Genomic DNA, 19,664 nt, shown 5'->3' with positions numbered 1-19,664 from the left:
AGTGTCTCTACTTTAAAGAGTCCTCTCCTGCTGATGTTCAGGTGTAACAAACACGTGGGTTTGCTGTCCTGGCTCCAAGATGGTGGAATGAGCTCCCCATTGACATCAGGACGGCAGATAGCTTGCACATCTTCCGGCGCAAACTGAAAACTCATCTCTTTCGACTCCACTTCGAGCGTTAGAACGATTAACGAAGCACTTTTATACCAATAAAGGACTGGATTACCTAAAACCAGTTGAGTAGCACTTGAAATGTTTGGCTCTATGAAACTTGATATACTTATATGATTCTGTTTTCTTCAAGGTTGTGTCTTCCTGGTCGAATGTACTTATTGTAAGTCGCTTTGGACAAAAGCGTCAGCTAAATGCAATGTAATGTAATGTAATGTGTATATCAGTATGTAGTGTCTCTACTTTAAAGAGTCCTCTCCTGCTGATGTTCAGGTGTATATCAGTATGTAGTGTCTCTACTTTAAAGAGTCCTCTCCTGCTGATGTTCAGGTGTATATCAGTATGTAGTGTCTCTACTTTAAAGAGTCCTCTCCTGCTGATGTTCAGGTGTATATCAGTATGTAGTGTCTCTACTTTAAAGAGTTCTCTCCTGCTGATGTTCAGGTGTATATCAGTATGTAGTGTCTCTACTTTAAAGAGTCCTCAACATAATTACTACATACACATAATGACATGAAAGCATCTATGACTTCATTATAAAAACACAGCGTGATTATTAGCACCTTGAATCCAGCTATTAAAAAAAACATGATATTTAACTCGATCCCATAATAACTGTACAGTAGTGGTTAGACTCAGCTGTGGTGGGGGTCAGAGGTCAGAGGTCAGAGGTCAGAGGTCAGAGGTCATCTCTTTCCCCAGAAACTCTCTCGTCTCTGAGCTCGCTGCAGGACGACGGACGCCGCCGAGCAGGAAGTCGCCGAACGCCACGACATCGCCGACAAACGGTCGTCTAGGAATCGAGAGGACACATTTAAATAATGAAAGAAGGTAACTAATGTACAAGACAATAACAACAACAAAAACATGAACCAGGAATATACGAACAAGGAGACAACAGGGCGAATTACAGGGAAGATTGTTAAACTATTATTTTTCTACTTACAGAACTTACCGTATTTATTAACATTATTTATATTAATATTATTATTTATGTAGTATTAAAATGATCATTTATCTATTTAATTTACTAATTAACTTAATAATACTAGTTTTAATAGATATTGGTTGTTGTTGTTGTTGTTGTTGTTGTCGTACCTTCATGGTGGCTGCAGCCTCCTGAACAACACAGCTGCTCTCTGAACCTCAGCCCCAGATCACCTGAGGACACACACATTATTGATATACAGGAGGGACAGTCATTGGTATTGATGACGACTCTTTTATTAATATTTTATTTTCCAGCTCGTTGTGAAAGGAGATCTGTTGATGAGAAGGAAGTGAGAAGGAAGTGAGAAGGAAGTGAGAAGGAAGTGAGAAGGAAGTGAAGCGAGGGGAGAAACAGAAACACCTCCTTTTTTTAAATAAACAAAATCAGAGTTATGGACTTTCTCAGTTGTTGTTTTTTTGAAGATTTGAAAACAACCATACAATTCAGAGGCCTGTGCTCCGAAGCCGGTTCAGCAGACCCTGGTATGTTCGAGTTACCCGGTTTACCTAACCCAAAACAAACGCGCTCTCGCTAAGCGGTCCTACCACGCTGGTTATCAACTCGGTAACTCAAGCCAGGGTTTCTCTGTCCGGCTGAGTGCGCGTTCACATGAAAGGGGCGGGGCTAGCAACGTTTGACCAATCACAAACATGGACAAGCGTACTGACAGCGCGTCATACTTCCTGAATGAAAAGTCAACTATAATATTAGACATTTGAAGAAGTTAAACTTTAAACATCCAGGACTTAAACACTTGATCCAGGATCAAAGCCACAGAGCTGCACCTGCAAGGTGAACACAGCTGGTAACAGAACAAGAGTTTGAATGCGTACATTAACAGGTTTATGATATCACTGCCCGTCTAAGACACCATCTGACTTTCATTACATTTGACTTCAGTGTTTCCTCAACTTAATGTGTTGCTTCAAATAATGCTTCTGCATCCAGTCTGTGACGCTGTGAGTGTTGCACGGCCAGATGCGGCTCAGCTGACTCAGATCAGGAGATGATACATTATGAAGTGATATGGACTGTACTTAATGTTACTCTGATCCGGTTACTTATGTTGTGGCAGATATTTAAGTAAGCTTTCTTAACGCTAATGTTATATTAGTCAGATTGCTCTGAAGATGGAGCTGATATTCTATTCATGTTCACGTTCACACAGTCGCTGATTTTTGCCGGCCGTCTTTTCTGTATTTCCTTTCTCCTGTAATATTACTTGATCGCTTTAAACTCCGCACACTGAGCTCTGATTGGTCAGCAGGCGGTGCTTTCACTGAGTTGATCTCTTAGCCTGCAACCTAACCTGCTCCGGACCAGGCTAGCCCAGGGTCGGCGTCATGGGGGTCATTCGCGGGCCATGCCCCCCCAAATGAGTCACTGTGCCCCCCCAACGCAGGGTGGGCAAGCCTAGCCACTTTGCCGTTTAAAAAAAAAAAATCATATAAGTGAAAACGTTTCCACTAAAGGTTTTTTGTGTGAAATACGTCAGAAATAAAGAATACAAATATAAAACACAGCCTGAGCTGTGCTCACTGCTGCTCTCTGATTGGTGTGTTGCTTGACCAATGACCTTAACCTTTGTTTTGTTATCATTACGTGGCTGTGTGTTTAGATGAAAGCCCGGTGGCGATCTGTTCGTCTGTTATACTGATTATACAGTAAAGCCAACGAAAATAATATGATATACAGTACAGTACAAGTACATGGGTCTCTGTGTTTCATTCAAGCTCGGCATCTGTGTGTGTGTGTGTGTGTGTGTGTGTGTGTGTGTGTGTGTGTGTGTGTGTGTGTGTGTGTGTGTGTGTGTGTGTGTGTGTGTGTGTGTGTGTGTGTGTGTGTGTGTGGCACGAGCACATTTTGTGAGTGCGCAAGCGGTAACGTGGAATGTTGTTGTTAGCATCTGGTTAGCTAGCTATGCTAACGGATATAAAGGGCTGTTTCTACACCAAGGTGGAGGAGAGTCCTCTCCTGTCAGACTGAGAGGATCGTATAACCTCAGCTCAGTGAGGTAAGGACTCTCAGTGTTTAGATAGTTCACTTTAGTGTAGGTTATCTCAGTGGGTCTCAAACGGTTTGGTCACCATTTATGTAAACCAGTATTTGCGAGGAATACCTTTATATGATCATTATAGTTATTAAAGAATAAGAGAATAAATAAAAAACGGGTATGAAATACTATAGGACAGTAACACAAGAATACAGTTTAAAAGGGGAATGATTAGTGAAATATCCATAAAGAAAAAGTTAATCTGCTTCCAGTTCTGTTTCATATGGATGCTGAGAGATGTATCCGTAGATCTCTTCATGTTGCTCTCAAAGTGCACCAGATTGATGCTTTTAACTTCAATATTTTTTAAATAATCTTCCCGGGGGAGCAAGCCCCCAGACCCTCCTAGAGGAGGTTAGGTCCACCCCCACCTAAAACATGTTCACATGGATAGGATACTAAATACATTTGCACCCTTTTTGTATGGCGGCCTATGTCCATATGTTTCTGTTTTGGTGGTCGTGCCTCTACCGTGCATATATGCAGAAGTCATGGTGCGCTATACAATAGCACTACACCCTGCAATGTGTGTGAAAGACAATAGACTTTACAGCATGTTTTTTGAAGTTGCGTTTGTGTGTTGGTTGTTGACGGCAGTGTGTGCCCCCCCTTTGTAAATGATTTCCCCCCCATTCGATTTGTTCTAGAGCCGACCCGGGGTTAGCCGTTCAACATCAGTTACCATGGAGATCTAGCCCGCTAAGAAGAGAACCAGCGTCGTAGGACCGGAAACCCAGAGTTAACCCTGAAGTTAGCCGCTAAGCGAAAATCCGGCTTCGTAGTACAGGCCTCTGGTGGGCATCCCTTCATTTAATATTTATTTTATTATTGAAATGTATAAAAATAATTAACCTATTCTAAAAACTAACAACACATTTAAATAATAAAATTGACAAATTGTTGACGATTTATAGATAATCTGATTAATATAAACAAATGATCGTAGTGATCGAACGTTTCATATTTATTTAGGGTTTTAAAGTAAATAAAATCCTCAGTTGTTTTTTTCTGGAATAATTATAATAATAAGGCTATTTATTTATTTATTTATTTATTTATTTATTTATTTATTTATTTATTTATTTATTTATTTATTTATTTATTTATTTTTAGTAAAACAGAATAAAATAAAAAGAATAATAAAAAAGCAAAAATAAATATGTCCTGATCGCAAAACACTTTAATATATATCATATAAGTTCTAATAGTAATAAATAAGTTATGTTATTAGTTGGCTTCATGTTGGACTGTTGCAAAGTTTCATAAGTTTTGTTTTCTGATAAATAACTAGTAAGCAAACTCTTTTTTACAGTTTGATGCCCCGGCCACACGAGGACGAAAACGGCTAAATGCATAGGATTAACGCAAACGCAATCGCAAAAAAGCTTCCGTCCACACGCAATAGTCATCCGGATAGTGTCTGTCCACACGAGACAGCTCCGTTTAGCTCCAACCGCTGGAGAAGCTGCAGTACATATGCCGAGCCTGTACGTGGCGCTGTAACTTCCTCCACAAAAGCAGCGAAGAAGCATGGTTGTCATGGTTGCCCTTCTGTGTATTCTCCGCGGTGGGGGCCGAGGGAACCGGGCCGAGTTTTTCGCCAGTCAACGTGTATTAAAGTTTAAATCTTCCGACAAAATTATAAAAGTGCCGGTCAAAGGTCTTCTTTGTTATTTATTGAGCTTTAAAACAAATGAATAATGAATCTATATAATATAATAATAAAATACAAGGAGCCTCTCTTTTTCCTCCCTCTCTTCGGACAGCGCCAGTGTCTGTCTCATGCAGCAGCTGATCCAGTAATGAGTGACCCGGCCGACAGTAAAAATAAACATATTTATAACTAGTTTAGGTAGTTTGAGAGGTAATTAAAATAGCTAAGGGTGATGATCTGACTTGAAGTGTGTGTTTTACTCCGTTCACCGCCGCATCACAGCGGGAGGAGCTGCAGGTGAGCAGAGCTGCGTGTCTCCGTCCTGTCAGATTAGACTTCACTCGCGTTTAGGTCCATATCGAGAGAAAGATAAATAATCTGAATTCAGTGTGCAGTTTACTTTGACGCGGGGGTGAGCAGCAGAGGTGGGGAGAGGCGGGGCTATTGCGCAATCATTATCAGAAAATGGTCGTATAGGGCGTACACACGGAGCCGTTGGACCCCCCAGAGCGTTGCGTATGCCGTTCTATCCACCTTGGGACCCGTTATCGTTTACGCAGTCGTTTAGTGCCGTATTCGGTCGTCCTCGTGTGGCCGAACGGTCTATATGACACTAAACAGTAACGCAAACGACCGTTTTCGTCCTCGTGTGGCCGGGGCATGAGTTGTATTCTTCTTTTTAAGGCAAAATGCTTGACAGTTGCTGCTTCCATCTAATTTTGGGAACATTTGTTCACTGTTTTCTGATATCAGCGAGTAAGCTTGATTGTTCCTGTAATTTATTCACTTATTTAATGTTTTAAAAGTTGCAGGTTAATATCTTAAACTCCTCACCGTTGTGCTGGAAGTCGGCGGTCCTCAGAGTGCCTTGAATACAGTGCTGAGGGGGCGGGGCTACAGGAGGAGGGGAAGTCTGCTTCATCCTGATTGGTTTAGAGGCAGGACTGACAGTTGGCCTGTTGTCGGGGGACGAGGCAGATGTTTTGGAGTGGGCGGAGTTATGTTCAGACCACGCCTCCTTCGGGGTGATCTGCATAGCAACTGTAGTCTCCGCCCCCGCTGCCATGGAAACAGAGGAGCCACATCTCTGGACACAACAAAAAAACAAACATCAGAAACTAATATATGTTATTAAGTAATATAATATATATAATTAAAATAATATAACTGAATTATATGTAACGTTAGTTAATTTAATATAATCAAGTGCATTTTTAAAAAACATAATATAGTTTAATTTAATTCTATATCATGTACAAAAATATGTTCTAATATTATAATATAATATAATTTAATTAAATGTAATAAAGCTTAGTCTAATGTAATATATTTTAATATAAAATAATATATTGAAATAAAATAATTTAATATAATATCATATCATATAATAAAATATTATAGAAGCTAATGTTGTATAATTTAATGTAACATAATATACTGTAGCAGCAATTAGAACAATTATACAGCATTTTAATGATTGATTATAATATCACCTGTTTGTTTGCTGATGATTCATTACCGCTCTTCATTTTTCCCACCAGTATAGCGCCTCCTGGAGGACAAACAGAGGTCAGAGGTCACACCGAGAGGGGGGTGTGTGTGTGTGTGTGTGTGTGTTGGTGTGTGTGTGTGTGTGTGTGTGTGTGTGTGTGTGTGTACCAGTGGCAGGTGTGGTGAGATCATGGTGAGTTCTCTGAGTCGGTCGTATCTTCAGCCTCGGAGTCGGTAACCTTCCCTCCTCCCTACACACACACACACACACACACACACACACACACACACACACACACACACACCACACACACACACACACCATACACACACCACACACACACAGCACACACCACAAGCACACACACACACAGCACACACAGCACACACACACACACACACACACACACACACACACCAACACACACACACACACACACACACACACACACACACACACACACACACACACACCACACACCCAACACACACACACACACACACACACACACACACATCACAACACACACACACACACACACCACACACACACACACACACACACACACACACACACACACACACACACAATGACATTTCTCTCTAAAATGCTGCACAGTTTCTTCCTCTAATACGCGGTTAATCTTCTGCGGTCGGAAAGAGTATTTTTTTAACGGCTTCTTAATCCACTTTACAAGAGTAGTATTCAGAGTACAGATTTCTTCTAGATCTTACTCGTCTGTTTCTTCTTCTTCTCCCCAGACCGAACGTCTCTCAGGAGTTTTAGTTCTTCCGGAAGCTGTCGACCTCTGACTGGAGTTACTGCAAACAAAAACACAATTAGACATCAGCAGATAGCGAAGATTTCCCATGATGCTCTCTGACGTCTCACCTGTTGAGCTCCAGAGCCTCCACAGGTGACGGGGGGTCAGAGGTCAGAGGGTGAGGGGAGGGGGGGTAAGAGCAAGAGCTGGCCGCCTCCCACAGAGCGTTGTGATTGGACAGCAGCTGGCTCAGGTGGTCTCTGCAGAAGTTCGATCCCCACGCCCGACGACGGTACGACATCGCCTGCTGCCGCAACTCCTCCACCTGCAGGGAGAGTCCGTTTTATTAAACAATACGTTTTACAAATCATTATTATTATTATTAGAGGTTTTCAGTTGCTATAGATCAGTGGTGTCAAACCCAATTTCAACCCGGGCCACATCAGCATTAAGGTTGGAACTTTAAGACTATATAAAATACATATATAAAATAATGTAGTATATTACTTTACTGCCTCTGCATTGGATGCTTATCAGATAGGGTAATAACTTCATGATTAACTACGTCTGAAAGCAGAAGTCTAGGGCAAATAATTGCAATTCTCTTCAGTGCGCATATTACAAAATGAGATGCATTGTGGGACATGTAGTTTATGGGCAACGCGGTTCTGTAAAGCGGAATGTAACCTATTATATACTTTCAGAGCTCTTGAGGGAAACATGAAATGAAGCCTTGAGTTTGACCCCTGCTGTAGACGGTTAATCAGCTGATTGCATCGTCATATCAGTAACTTCACTACGGTTTCATCACGTAGTAGAATATGTTCAAAAAACAGTCAAACGAGATATGTTTCAAAATAAAAGCGCCGCAGCGTTTCCAGTGGACGGACGGACAACTTATTGTGTCATGGTTTTTAATTCTATTAACGTGTTTTCTTTCATTATAATACACCAGGAGTTTTTCTACTGTGTCTCTGATCTTGTATATAAGATATATACATTCTCGTGAACAAGACGTCTCCTGACGTAAACAACAACGTGACGTCGGAGCTCCGTGAAAACAAAGCTGTCTCTGACGCTCTGTTTGATACTCAGATTTCTGGAGTCATTCAACAGTTTTTGAGGAACAGAAATATTGTTTTCTGGCATCATTTTAACATTTGACGGGAAAATCTGCTTTTCGGTTTGAGGGCGCGGCGCCCCTGTTACCCGGTGCAGACTGAACCCTGATTATATAAGTCTATTTCTGATTCAGGAAATACAATCGGACAGTTTTGAAGTCTTCTTGTCAAAATGCTGCTGACTTCACAGAAACAGAAGCAGGGATGGTGATGAGTGCAGGATGTGTAGAAACCATGACGACTGATATCAACAGCACCGAGGGGAAATACTGAATGAACATCTCCAGATGGGGGTTATTACGTTTGTGAAATCTCATCGAAACAGAATCCAGGTCAGATCAGAGTGTTTCTGTAATTACTGAGTGATCCAGGTAACGGTAACCTGACCCCGGATAACCACACACACACACACACACACACACACACACACACACACACACACACAACACACACACACACACACACACACACACACACACACACCACACACACACACACACACACACACACACACAAACACACACAACACACACACACACACACATGCCTGACACAGTCACACACACACACACCTGACGCTGCACACACACTTCCTCGGTTCCTCTGAAACACGTCAGTTTCACATTGAGAGCCTCACCACAGGGAGGAAAGTGACAGATCGCCCCCAGATTCAGAGGTCATGACCTCATCTCTGCTCATACTATATATATTAATATTACCTATTTTATATATATTTATTACACTGTCCATAATATGTAAATCTGATCTACAGTGTATTTATAACTATACTATTGAATCAGAATACTTTATTTATCTCGATATAAATTGGATTTCATAACAGACTTTTTTTTGTTTGCAAATTATTTATCTAATATATCATATTCCAATTGCTTGTATATAGACTCTCCTTGCACTATTTCTATTCTATTTTATTTTATTTCCTTGCAGTATTGCATCTGTGTTATTGTGTTGCTCGGTTGGAGGAGCCTGAGACCCTGACATATCTACACTGTAGCTCTGTACACACCTTGGATCTCTAATCTTTTCAAATCCCTTTGTCTGATGTTGAAGTTGTTTTAAACCTGCTTAAAAAAGGCTCTCTAATGTGTTCTTTCAATAAGAGCAACAGGTAGGTGTTCGCTCTTAATAACCTGTTTAGCCCTGAGCCTGTTTTTCAGGTCTCAGGCTCGAAAATTACATTCCCAGAACAAATGACCATATCTTATAAAAGCGTTAAATTAATAATATTGTATCTCAAAGTAATGATAAACCTGTGAGTTGGATGTAGAAAAGTCAGAATCAATATAGATGTTTTTTATTTTAAAGAAAATTCAGATTGAACACAGTAAAAAACTGTAAATTATAGTGTCGGTCCAAAAATTATTTTTTACTTATAGTGAAAACTAACCTTGAATGATGGGATGGTAGATTAAAAGCTTTAGGAATCCAAAGTACAACATATAATAAGTACCCTGTATCAAGATTGATGCAAAACAAGTGACATTTGACCTTTTTAGACAGATTTAGCCAAAAAAACCTCTTCTGGGGCCATTTGGGTGGCTTTTCCTTATCTCTGGCCCCCCTTCTTAGATTTTGACCGTTAGAGCCAATAGAATCGAGGGGGAATCGTCCCGCACACACTCATGTTAAAAAAAAGGTGGCGGTCTCTGCGCATGCAATCTTGCTTCAGAGTTTAGGAATATCCCTGCTCTGATATTTGAAAACGGAATTGCAGTTTTATTGCTTATAGATTATCAGAACATTTCAAAGGGGACACAGACACATTAGATATTAACCTATGGATTAACTACAGCATCTTTGTTATCGTTTGAATGCCATTGAAGACCAGTTTAGACCAGACAAAGACCTAGGTAAGCCATGTTAGGGTTGTGGGCTACCTAGCGCTACTTGTTTTGATGTACGTTTTTGTTGATAACGTCGCAAGTTTGGATCTTTCAGTGTTGAGGTGGGCACCGTTAGATTCTGTGTCTTTACGATCATAAACGATGTGTTGGATGTGCAGCTAGGATAAGTAATAAGGGAGCTAGGAGTGATTTTCGGTGCAGTAATAGGTTAGCATGTTTCGCTCTGGGCTAATTCAGAGGGTCACTGTTAGCATTGTGTGTCTTTTTCAAAAATGAAAAAGATCAGTTAAATGAGTTTTTCCCCGTTATATGGATATAAAATATTCATAGTTTATTAAATATTAAGGTTCCTTAGACGTTGTTTCCTGCAAATGATGCGATTTCGGCCCCGGAACCGGGTCCGTGGGGCTTAAGCCTTTAAAGTACTACAGAGGTCATTTTTAATACGGTTGTTTTATGTTTGAAGAACACCTACACCTACTTGTTGCTCTTATTGAAAGAACATATTAGAGAGCCTTTTTTAAGCAGGTTTAAAACACCTTCCAGCAGTTTGATCAGACAAACTAATAAAAGGGTTAATTCCTCCGTGGCATTCTCCCAGCTACCACCCAGTGAACGGATATCAGCAGACCGTTGGAAGGAAACTCAGATTGGTTTTTGATATTGCAGTGTTTGGCACGAAAACTAAAACGCCATGACCCACAGCCAGAAAGTGTGAAAATATTCTTTAAATATCAGGGATACAAATGTAAAAGAGACATTTGTAGAATTGTTTGTCCTGCACAGGTTAAAGGGATCTTCTTCATGTCGTGTGCATTAACTTTTCGGCCAATAAAAGTGTTTCATCTTACCCCTTACTCATACGACACTTTCCACCTACCTGTGTGTGTGTGTGTGTGTGTGTGTGTGTGTGTGTGTGTGTGTGTGTGTGTGTGTGTGTGTGTGTGTGTGTGTGTGTGTGTGTGTGACTAACAGAGAGTTGTTTCCCTGAAATGAAGCTCTGTGGTTTTACCGCTGACACTCAGCACTCTAGTTTTCCATCAGCAAAACACACACACAACAAAAAGTTGATCTCAAATCCCCCTGAACACCAGAGGAACTGATAACTGCCAGATCAACCGTCCACCACAGTTGGATTCTAGATAACAACAAGCAAAAGTGAGATATCTTCCTCCTCTGATCCATAGAGTCTGTCTCAAATCTCACACACACACACACACACACACACACACACACACACACACACACACACACACACACACACACACACACACACACACACACACACACACACACACACACACACACACACACACACACACATCACACACACACACACACACACACACACACACACACACACACACACACACACACACACACACACACACACACACACACACACACACACACACACACACACACACACACACACACACACACACACACACACACACACACACACACACACACACACAACACACACACACACACACATCACACACACACACACACACACACACACACACACACACACACACACACACACACACACACACACACACACACACACACACACACACACAGATAATTATGTCAGAAAATACATTCAATCTGAAATCTAATCAAGTGTTGAATCAGACTTTAGTTCCACCTGGAGTAAATCCACCAGCTACCCTGCAGTATACAAAGTCATTCAAACTAGCTGCACCTTCACCAGCTTTGAGAACACTTTCATGATCAATCATTATAAAACATATCATATATATTATTCTGAAATGGACCAATCTGCACAACGACTACTTTTACTGTCTTTCACTATATTTTGATGAGAATACTTTTCTACTTTCACTTGAGGAACATTTTGAATGCAGGACTTTTACTGTAACAGAGTATTCCTACACTCTGGTACTTCTATTTTTACTCAAGTACAAGATCTGAGTACTTCTACTTTTACTCAAGAACAAGATCTGAGTACTTCTACTTTTACTCAAATACAAGACCTGAGTACTTCTACTTTTACTCAAGTACACGATCTGAGTACTTCTACTTTTACTCAAGTACAAGACCTGAGTACTTCTACTTTTACTCAAGTACAAGATCTGAGTACTTCTACTTTTACTCAAGAACAAGATCTGAGTACTTCTACTTTTACTCAAGTACAAGATCTGAGTACTTCTACTTTTACTTAAGTACAAGATCTGAGTACTTCTACTTTTACTCAAGAACAAGATCTGAGTACTTCTACTTTTACTCAAGTACAAGATCTGAGTACTTCTACTTTTACTTAAGTACAAGATCTGAGTACTTCTACTTTTACTCAAGAACAATATCTGAGTACTTCTACTTTTACTCAAGTACAAGATCTGAGTACTTCTACTTGTACTCAAGTACAAGATCTGAGTACTTCTACTTTTACTCAAGCACAAGATCTGAGTACTTCTACTTTTACAGCTGTGTGGTGTTTTCCATGAGTTCTTCCATTGTTTTCTGTTGTTTACACATGACAATACAGCCGTTGAATATTTGAGCCTCTTAAATTAGAGGATTTCTTAAAGTGGACCTATCATTAGGGTTGGGTACCGAGAACAACATTTCGATTCCAACGGCATCATTTAGAAATGTGAATTTCGCTCCGCTTTTCGATGCCTGAGGAAATGTTTCTCGCCGCTCTCCGTAGCCTACTGTAACCTGAGACCAGGGGCCTCATTTATAAAGCGATATACGCTAAAAAAATGGCGTACGCCAGTTTCTACGCAATGTTTGCGATTTATAAAATACTAACTTGACGGGAAAATGTGCGGTCCTCCACGCAAACTCTAACCCATGCGTACGCACTAAGCACAAAAACGGGAGAGACGAGAAACTGCGACACCGTTGGCAGAAGGAAGAATGGAGAGAAATATGTGGAAATAATACCATAAACAAAATGTTACCTCTCATTTATCATATATGAAGAATTCATTTTCAAACATTGATTAAAGCCAATCTTAAAATGATTAAACAAACGCCTGTTTGCGACTCCTCAGTGCACACAAAAACATAACTTGGAGAAATAAATAAATACGGATATGTTATTGAAAACCATCTCGAATATGTTGTGTTAATGTTATGAAATGTTTTCTCATAAATGATGCGGTGAGCAGGAGGACAGCATTACTTTAAACTGACGCCGTGTTGCATTTCTATAGGTTGTAGATACGAGCATGGTTTTATATACTATCACGTTTAATCGTGTTTTATGCCGTTTGCCAAGACTTGATACGTCGCTCGTAAAACACAGGAGGTATGAAAGCTAAGAACACTATATGTGGTAAATTGTACAGCTGATATAACACAACCTTTTTCGGGCCATTTATTTATTTATTTTGGTGACGATCCGACCTCCATGCTGCTACTCTGGTTCAAACTGCATCCACCAAACAATATGATTTATCTCCACCTCCCAAAATAACCCACATCTGACACGGCGTGAGATGTATTTTTTAACTGTTCTGTCGTCATTTCCTGCGATCTTCTCCATGCAGTCAGTCAGAATGAATGAATGGGCGTTTCTTTGACTATTTATAGGCAAATATGGGCGTTACGTGAAGCCCGCAAAAGCTGCACCGCATTTCGAGTCGGTTGTGATTTATAAAGGGAAACCGGCGTAGGAAGTGCCGTACGCACTTTCCTCGCCGGTGCGCAATGTTTGGTGAATCGGGAAGTGGCAGAAAATGTATGGACCTATTTTTCGGATTTCTACTACGTAAGCAACCTTCCCACGTGAATCCTACGCACTGCGTTATACATGAGGCCCCAGGGCCGGCCCGTCGCACTGGCGTTATAGATGTTCGCCTTGGGCGCCAGATCTGTGGAGGCGCTGCGCTGACAGCTCTGGGAGGAAACAAAATGTTTTGACCGTTGGTGCTCATCCTAATGTTCGGCCTTGATGTAACAACATTCATAATTAAGTAAATGTAACACCCTTTTCACCCCGGTTACACTTTTCATTTGCCCTGTACGATGGGCGCTGTAAGTGATGAAAATGGGGGATGTTGGCTTATCTGGCGCCCGCAGCTCACAGCCAAAGTGCGAGTGAGCGAGGGAGGGCGCTGTTGTTATTAGCATCTGGTGCTAGCTGCTCTAACGGAAGAAGAAGATGTTTCTACAATGATGTGGAGGGAGAGTCCTCTCCAGTCAGACTGAGGCTGATAACTACAGCTCAGTGAGGTAAAGGACTCTGAGTGTTTAGATAGTTCACTTTAGTCTAAGTTCAAACGGTTTGGTCACAATTTATGTAAACACATATTTCCAAGGCACTCCTTTATAATGATTGGGATAAAACAGGTTTGAAATCATTCCAATGTATACTATAGGACAGTAAACCAGACATATCGTTTTAAACTGAAGAGATGAAAAAATATGCATAAATAAAATAAGATATGAATGAACAACAAAAATAAAAGACGTTACATGTATTTGTTATTGGCTATGGGTTACTGGTTATGCTCACATACTTATTTAATTATGAAAATGTAAACCGATCTTTTTCATATGGGTGTTTAGAGTTGTACCCCCTAGATCTAGTCTCTAGTCATTCTGCTCAAAGTGCACCAGATTGAAACATTTTACTTTAACATGTTCAAACATTTCTTCCCGGTTTCCCTGAGAGGCAGATCTGCTTGTTTCTCTCAACAAGAACTGTTTTTAAATGGGGGGGGGGGGGTTCCTTTCAAAGTTGCACTGTTGTAGCTTCAGTGGTTCTCAGGTACAGTTACATAGCAGTGAATATAAACAGACTGATTAATATGAATATTACTGTAAACTAACCTGTGTAAAAGTTTCTCGAATAAATGTAATGTTTTTGGTGGAAGGAGCATGCATCGTGTTTTTACCCCTCAAAGAATCGGAATTGAGAACCGTTAAGAACCGGAATCGAAAAGTAGAATCGGAATCAGAATCGTGGAAATTCAAACGATATCCAACCCTACCTATCATGCTATATTTGAATAATATGTTGAAGGGCCATACTTATATAAAACATGTCTGTGAAGTTTTTCAAAATACCAAACAGATCCTGCATTTTAGCCTCATTTCGCTTTATTTGCTCTTTTCCAGCCGTAAGGGCTGAATCTGTGAGAAGTCTTCTTCGCTGCTTTTGTGGCAGACTACAGCGCCACCTACAGGCCTGGCATATGTACTACAGCGTCTCCAGCGCTTTCGAACGGCAATGGCCGTGGCTGTCTCCCCCTGATAGGTGGAGAGTTGGCCATATAGGCGGAGCTCCTCGTTTCTGACGTCAGAGATATTTCAAATCTGGATCCGTCTGTTTGAGATCCGTTTTTAGAGATTTGGGTATGGAGGAAAAGAGAGAGGGTTGAGTTCCCTGACACACCGGGGACACATATTCATGTATAAAAGACGTACAAAAGTGCATTTTGCATGATAGGTCCCCTTTAAAACTAAATGTTTCTGGTTGTTTAGTAGGAAATTAGACATTTAAAGAGGTCACATTTGGCGCTGTGAATGTGATGGACACCGTTTGCTGTTTCATAGACTTCATGATGGGTCAGAATGAAATGAATCTGTGTTTGCAGCGGTGTTTAAAGTCATGGTTATTAAGATGTCCTCTGACCTGACGGGCGTCTCGGTCCGAGGCTCCGTTTCTCTCGGGGATTCTGCAGAGAGGAGAAGAACAGCTGGACTGAAACTCTGTCAACACTAGGGCTGCAACAAACGACTAATTTGATAATCGATTAATCTATCGATTAATGAATCGATTAATCGACTATTCGGACTATTATTGTACGCCTTGCACAATTTCTCAAACGCTCTGATTCAGCCATCAACTTTTAGATGTAGCTTGAGGTTGTTTTAGGCATGTGGAAACTAACAAGACAATAAAGATGAATACTTATATTATTAAACTAACTAAACACATTTTGAACAAAACTAACATTGCTTTTTATTAATTAAATGCATAATATTTCACATCAAAAGAAACAACAATGTTTTAACAAATCGTATTAAATAATGTGATGACAGAACTGTGAACAGAATAGCTGAAACTTTAACAAAATAAATAACTCAGTTTCCTCTAATCATTAACCCATGTTTGTATAACTGAGTTAACTCTGTGTGGTGCTGCTAGCATACAGAACACCTGACGGGGAAACGTTACTCGTGGACGGGGCTACAGAGCTGCTAGCAGAGTGTGTGTAAACGGCCCCGCCCCCTCGCACACAGACGAGGGAGAGAGATCGCGTCTGGATTGGAAAGATCGAAAATATATCATAGACGCATTTTTTTGTCTTTTTGCATATTAGAAACGAGTTGGCGAAACTAAGAGTGCGATATAATGCTTATGTAGCAATAATACATGACATGTATTTTTTAAATGTCTCCAGTACCGATAAAAAGACCAATAACGTTGGAGCTTAACGGCGCGTAAAACACACGTGATGACGTCACCAACGAATCGACGACTGAATTAGTTGGCAACTAATTTGGTAATCGATTTTAATCGATTAAGTCGATTAGTTGTTGCACCCCTAGTCAACACCCTGTCACACACACACACACACACACACATATTCTACTTTTTTTTGTTTCCTTTCTATTTTGAGATTTTTACATTTTAGAATTGTAATTTAATTTCTCCAATGTGCAATGCCTTGTCTTTTATGCTGATGCAAAGCAAACATTTCCCAAATATGGGATCAATAAAGTACTTATTATCTTCCACAGAGCTGTACCAGAGGAGATTATCCCGCTTTAATTTCCATATCGGGATATGAAACTAGAGAGAAACCGTCTGGGGAGGAGATAGGCCGGAGAATCGGAGCAGCGGGAGCGGTACTGCAGTCGCTTTACCGCACCGTTGTGACGAAAAGGGAGCTGAGCCAGAAGGCAAAGCTCTCTGTCTACCGGGCCATTTTCGTTCCTACCCTCACCTATGGTCATGAAGGATGGGTCATGACCGAAAGAACGAGATCGCGGATACAAGCGGCCGAGATGGGTTTTCTCCGCAGGGTGGCTGGTGTCTCCCTTAGGGATAAGGTGAGAAGTTCGGTCATCCGGGAGAGACTCAGAGTTGAGCCGCTCGGAGTTGAGCCGCTCCTCCTTCGCGTCGAAAGGAGCCAGTTGAGGTTCGGGCACCTAGTAAGGATGCCACCTGGGCGCCTCCCTAGGGAGGTGTTCCAGACACGTCCAGCTGGGAAGAGACCAAGGGGTAGACCTAGGACCAGGTGGAGGGATTATATCTCTTCGCTGGCCTGGGAGCGCCTTGGGATCCCCCAGTCAGAGCTGGTTGATGAGGGGAAAGGAACGTTTGGGGCTCTCTAATGGAACTGCTACCCCCGCGACCCGACCACGGATAAGCGGGAGAAGATGGATGGATGGATGGATGGATGGATGGATGGATGGATGGATAGATGGATGGATGGATGGATGGATAGATGGATGGATGGATGGATAGATGGATGGATGGATGGATAGATGGATGGATGGATGGATAGATGGATGGATGGATAGATGGATGGATGGATGGATGGATGGATGGATGGATGGATAGATGGATGGATGGATGGATGGATAGATAGATAGATGGATGGATGGATGGAGGATGGATAGATGGATGGATGGATGGATGGATAGATGGATGGATGGATGGATGGATGGATGGATGGATGGATGGATGGATGGATGGATGGATGGATGGATGGATGGATCTCATTTATTCTGATAATCTCTTAGATTTAGGATTTAATAAGAACATTTAAAGCGAGGATTTCTTATAACATACATCAAAGACAGGTAAGACCATCACCCACTGAAACGCACCTGTTTGTTCTGTGCACCTGAGGAGGAGGGGGGGGCGGGACTTCCTGTTTCTGAGGGGTCGGGACTTCCTGTTTCTGAGGGGTGGCTACTTCCTGTTTGGGGCGGGGCTTCTTCTCTGGCTCCTCCCTCCTCTTCTTGTTGGTCTGGAGAGAAAAATAGAAGCTTTAATGAGAAGATTTACTTTTTTTTTTACATTTCATTACATTTGTATTAAAGTCTTGGTCCTTCATACAGAAATAAGTGTGTGTGTGTGTGTGTTTGTGTGTGTGTGTGTGTGTGTGTGTGTGTGTGTGTGTGTGTGTGTGTGTGTGTGTGTGTGTGTGTGTGTGTGTGTGTGTGTGTGTGTATTTCCACTACAGCGCGGAGCACGGTTTAAGCATGCGTGCCGTTTTTGGTTGCGTTTCCACTTGGCGTAGTTCCGGCTAGCGGGTACTATTTCACAGTTTCTCTGGCTCCATAAAATCGAGGTTCTTTCCGGGCCAACAACCGGGCTGAGTCGGGCTGAGTATGCTAAACTAGAGAGAGAATCGCTGGCAAGGGGACTACAACTACAACCAGATGAACATATTTGACCGTGATTTAATTGTAATACTCGTTTCAAAATGATGCCGAAGTAACAACATACTGATACCGGTTAGTAAAAACCATGAATTAATGCTTTGACAAGTCTGCAGACAGACGGCAGAGAAACACCTTTTTAAAATGCGTGTTTTCTAAATGGAGCTTGGCTAAGCTAACGCAGTATATGCTCCGACCGTCCACACTCACAACAACGGCCTACAGACATAAATAAACCAGCGACTGTATTCTCCATGACACAGACAGTCTGTGGTTTGTACTTGTTTAACTTTTGTCTAGTTTCTGAACAGATATGAGGAGCTGTGAGCTCTGAGTGCTAACAGCTAACGGCTGATGTTGTTTTTCTGTGGCTCTCATTGAAGATGACGTCACGGCTCCGCCTACACTGCGTTACTATAGTAACTGCCCCAGTTCCTAAACTGTAATGGAAACGCAGCATAAAGTGAGCCGGGCCTAATAAGGCATAAAACGAGGCCTGACCACTCCGTACTAAGCCGAGCGAGGCCCTGCAGTGGAAATGCGCCATTAGTGTGTTTAGGTGTGTGTATCTTGTGTGTGTGTGTGTGTGTGTGTGTGTATAAACCTTGTGTGTGTGTTTGTATATAAACCCTGTGTGTGTACCTTGTGTGTGTGATGCAGGTGTTTCCGGAGGCGGGGCTCTGGGGGCGGGGCTTGACCCAGGAAGCTGCGGCGATATTCTGTTTCCATGGGAACGGGGTGTTTCTTAAAGGGGGGCACAGACCTGCTGCTGTGGAGCACCTGAGGAGGTCAGAGGTCACTTAAATACTCTTTTTACTGATAAAACGTGTAAAAGATTAAGAAACACACTTTATTTGAATAAAATAAGTTTATATGAATCAAAAGAGACATTGATATAAACAACGAAACAACCAGCAGTCTACCTCCACCTAGTGGACAGGCAGCTGAACTACATGTATTCAAATAATAATATTAACAGTAATAATAATGAATGTAATGTATCACCTAAAAGAAGTACTTAATATAAAAAGGAGAAACGCTCATAGTATTATATTAAAACTGGTCAAAAAACGATCAGACTGCAAGGAATCTGGGTGTGACCCTAGATAACAACCTGTCCTTCACTGCAAACATCGCTGCTACAACCCGTTGCTGCAGATACACGCTTTACA

The 19,664-nt window shown here is 41.5% G+C and overlaps 1 protein-coding gene across 4 annotated transcripts in view; it reads right to left on the bottom strand.

The window, feature by feature from the left end:
- Positions 1–507: 507 nt before the first annotated feature.
- Positions 508–19,664, bottom strand: part of mdm1 (Mdm1 nuclear protein) — a gene marked incomplete at its 5' end in the record, with an annotated part of 27,054 nt that continues 7,897 nt past the window's right edge. For 2 of the 4 annotated variants that reach the window (XM_034198084.1, XM_034198085.1), the window contains 10 exon segments: positions 508–964; positions 1,270–1,332; positions 5,704–5,956; positions 6,363–6,421; positions 6,529–6,611; positions 7,096–7,182; positions 7,253–7,449; positions 15,728–15,770; positions 17,935–18,077; positions 19,135–19,272. In XM_034198084.1, the coding sequence (XP_034053975.1) occupies positions 858–964; positions 1,270–1,332; positions 5,704–5,956; positions 6,363–6,421; positions 6,529–6,611; positions 7,096–7,182; positions 7,253–7,449; positions 15,728–15,770; positions 17,935–18,077; positions 19,135–19,272 (1,173 nt within the window). In that variant the 3' untranslated portion in view covers positions 508–857. 4 annotated transcript variants of the gene reach the window in all.

Source organism: Gymnodraco acuticeps, unplaced genomic scaffold, assembly GCF_902827175.1.
Source record: "Gymnodraco acuticeps unplaced genomic scaffold, fGymAcu1.1, whole genome shotgun sequence".
NCBI classification, from domain to species: Eukaryota; Metazoa; Chordata; class Actinopteri; order Perciformes; family Bathydraconidae; genus Gymnodraco; species Gymnodraco acuticeps.
This window is presented reverse-complemented; position numbering and strand designations above follow the sequence as displayed.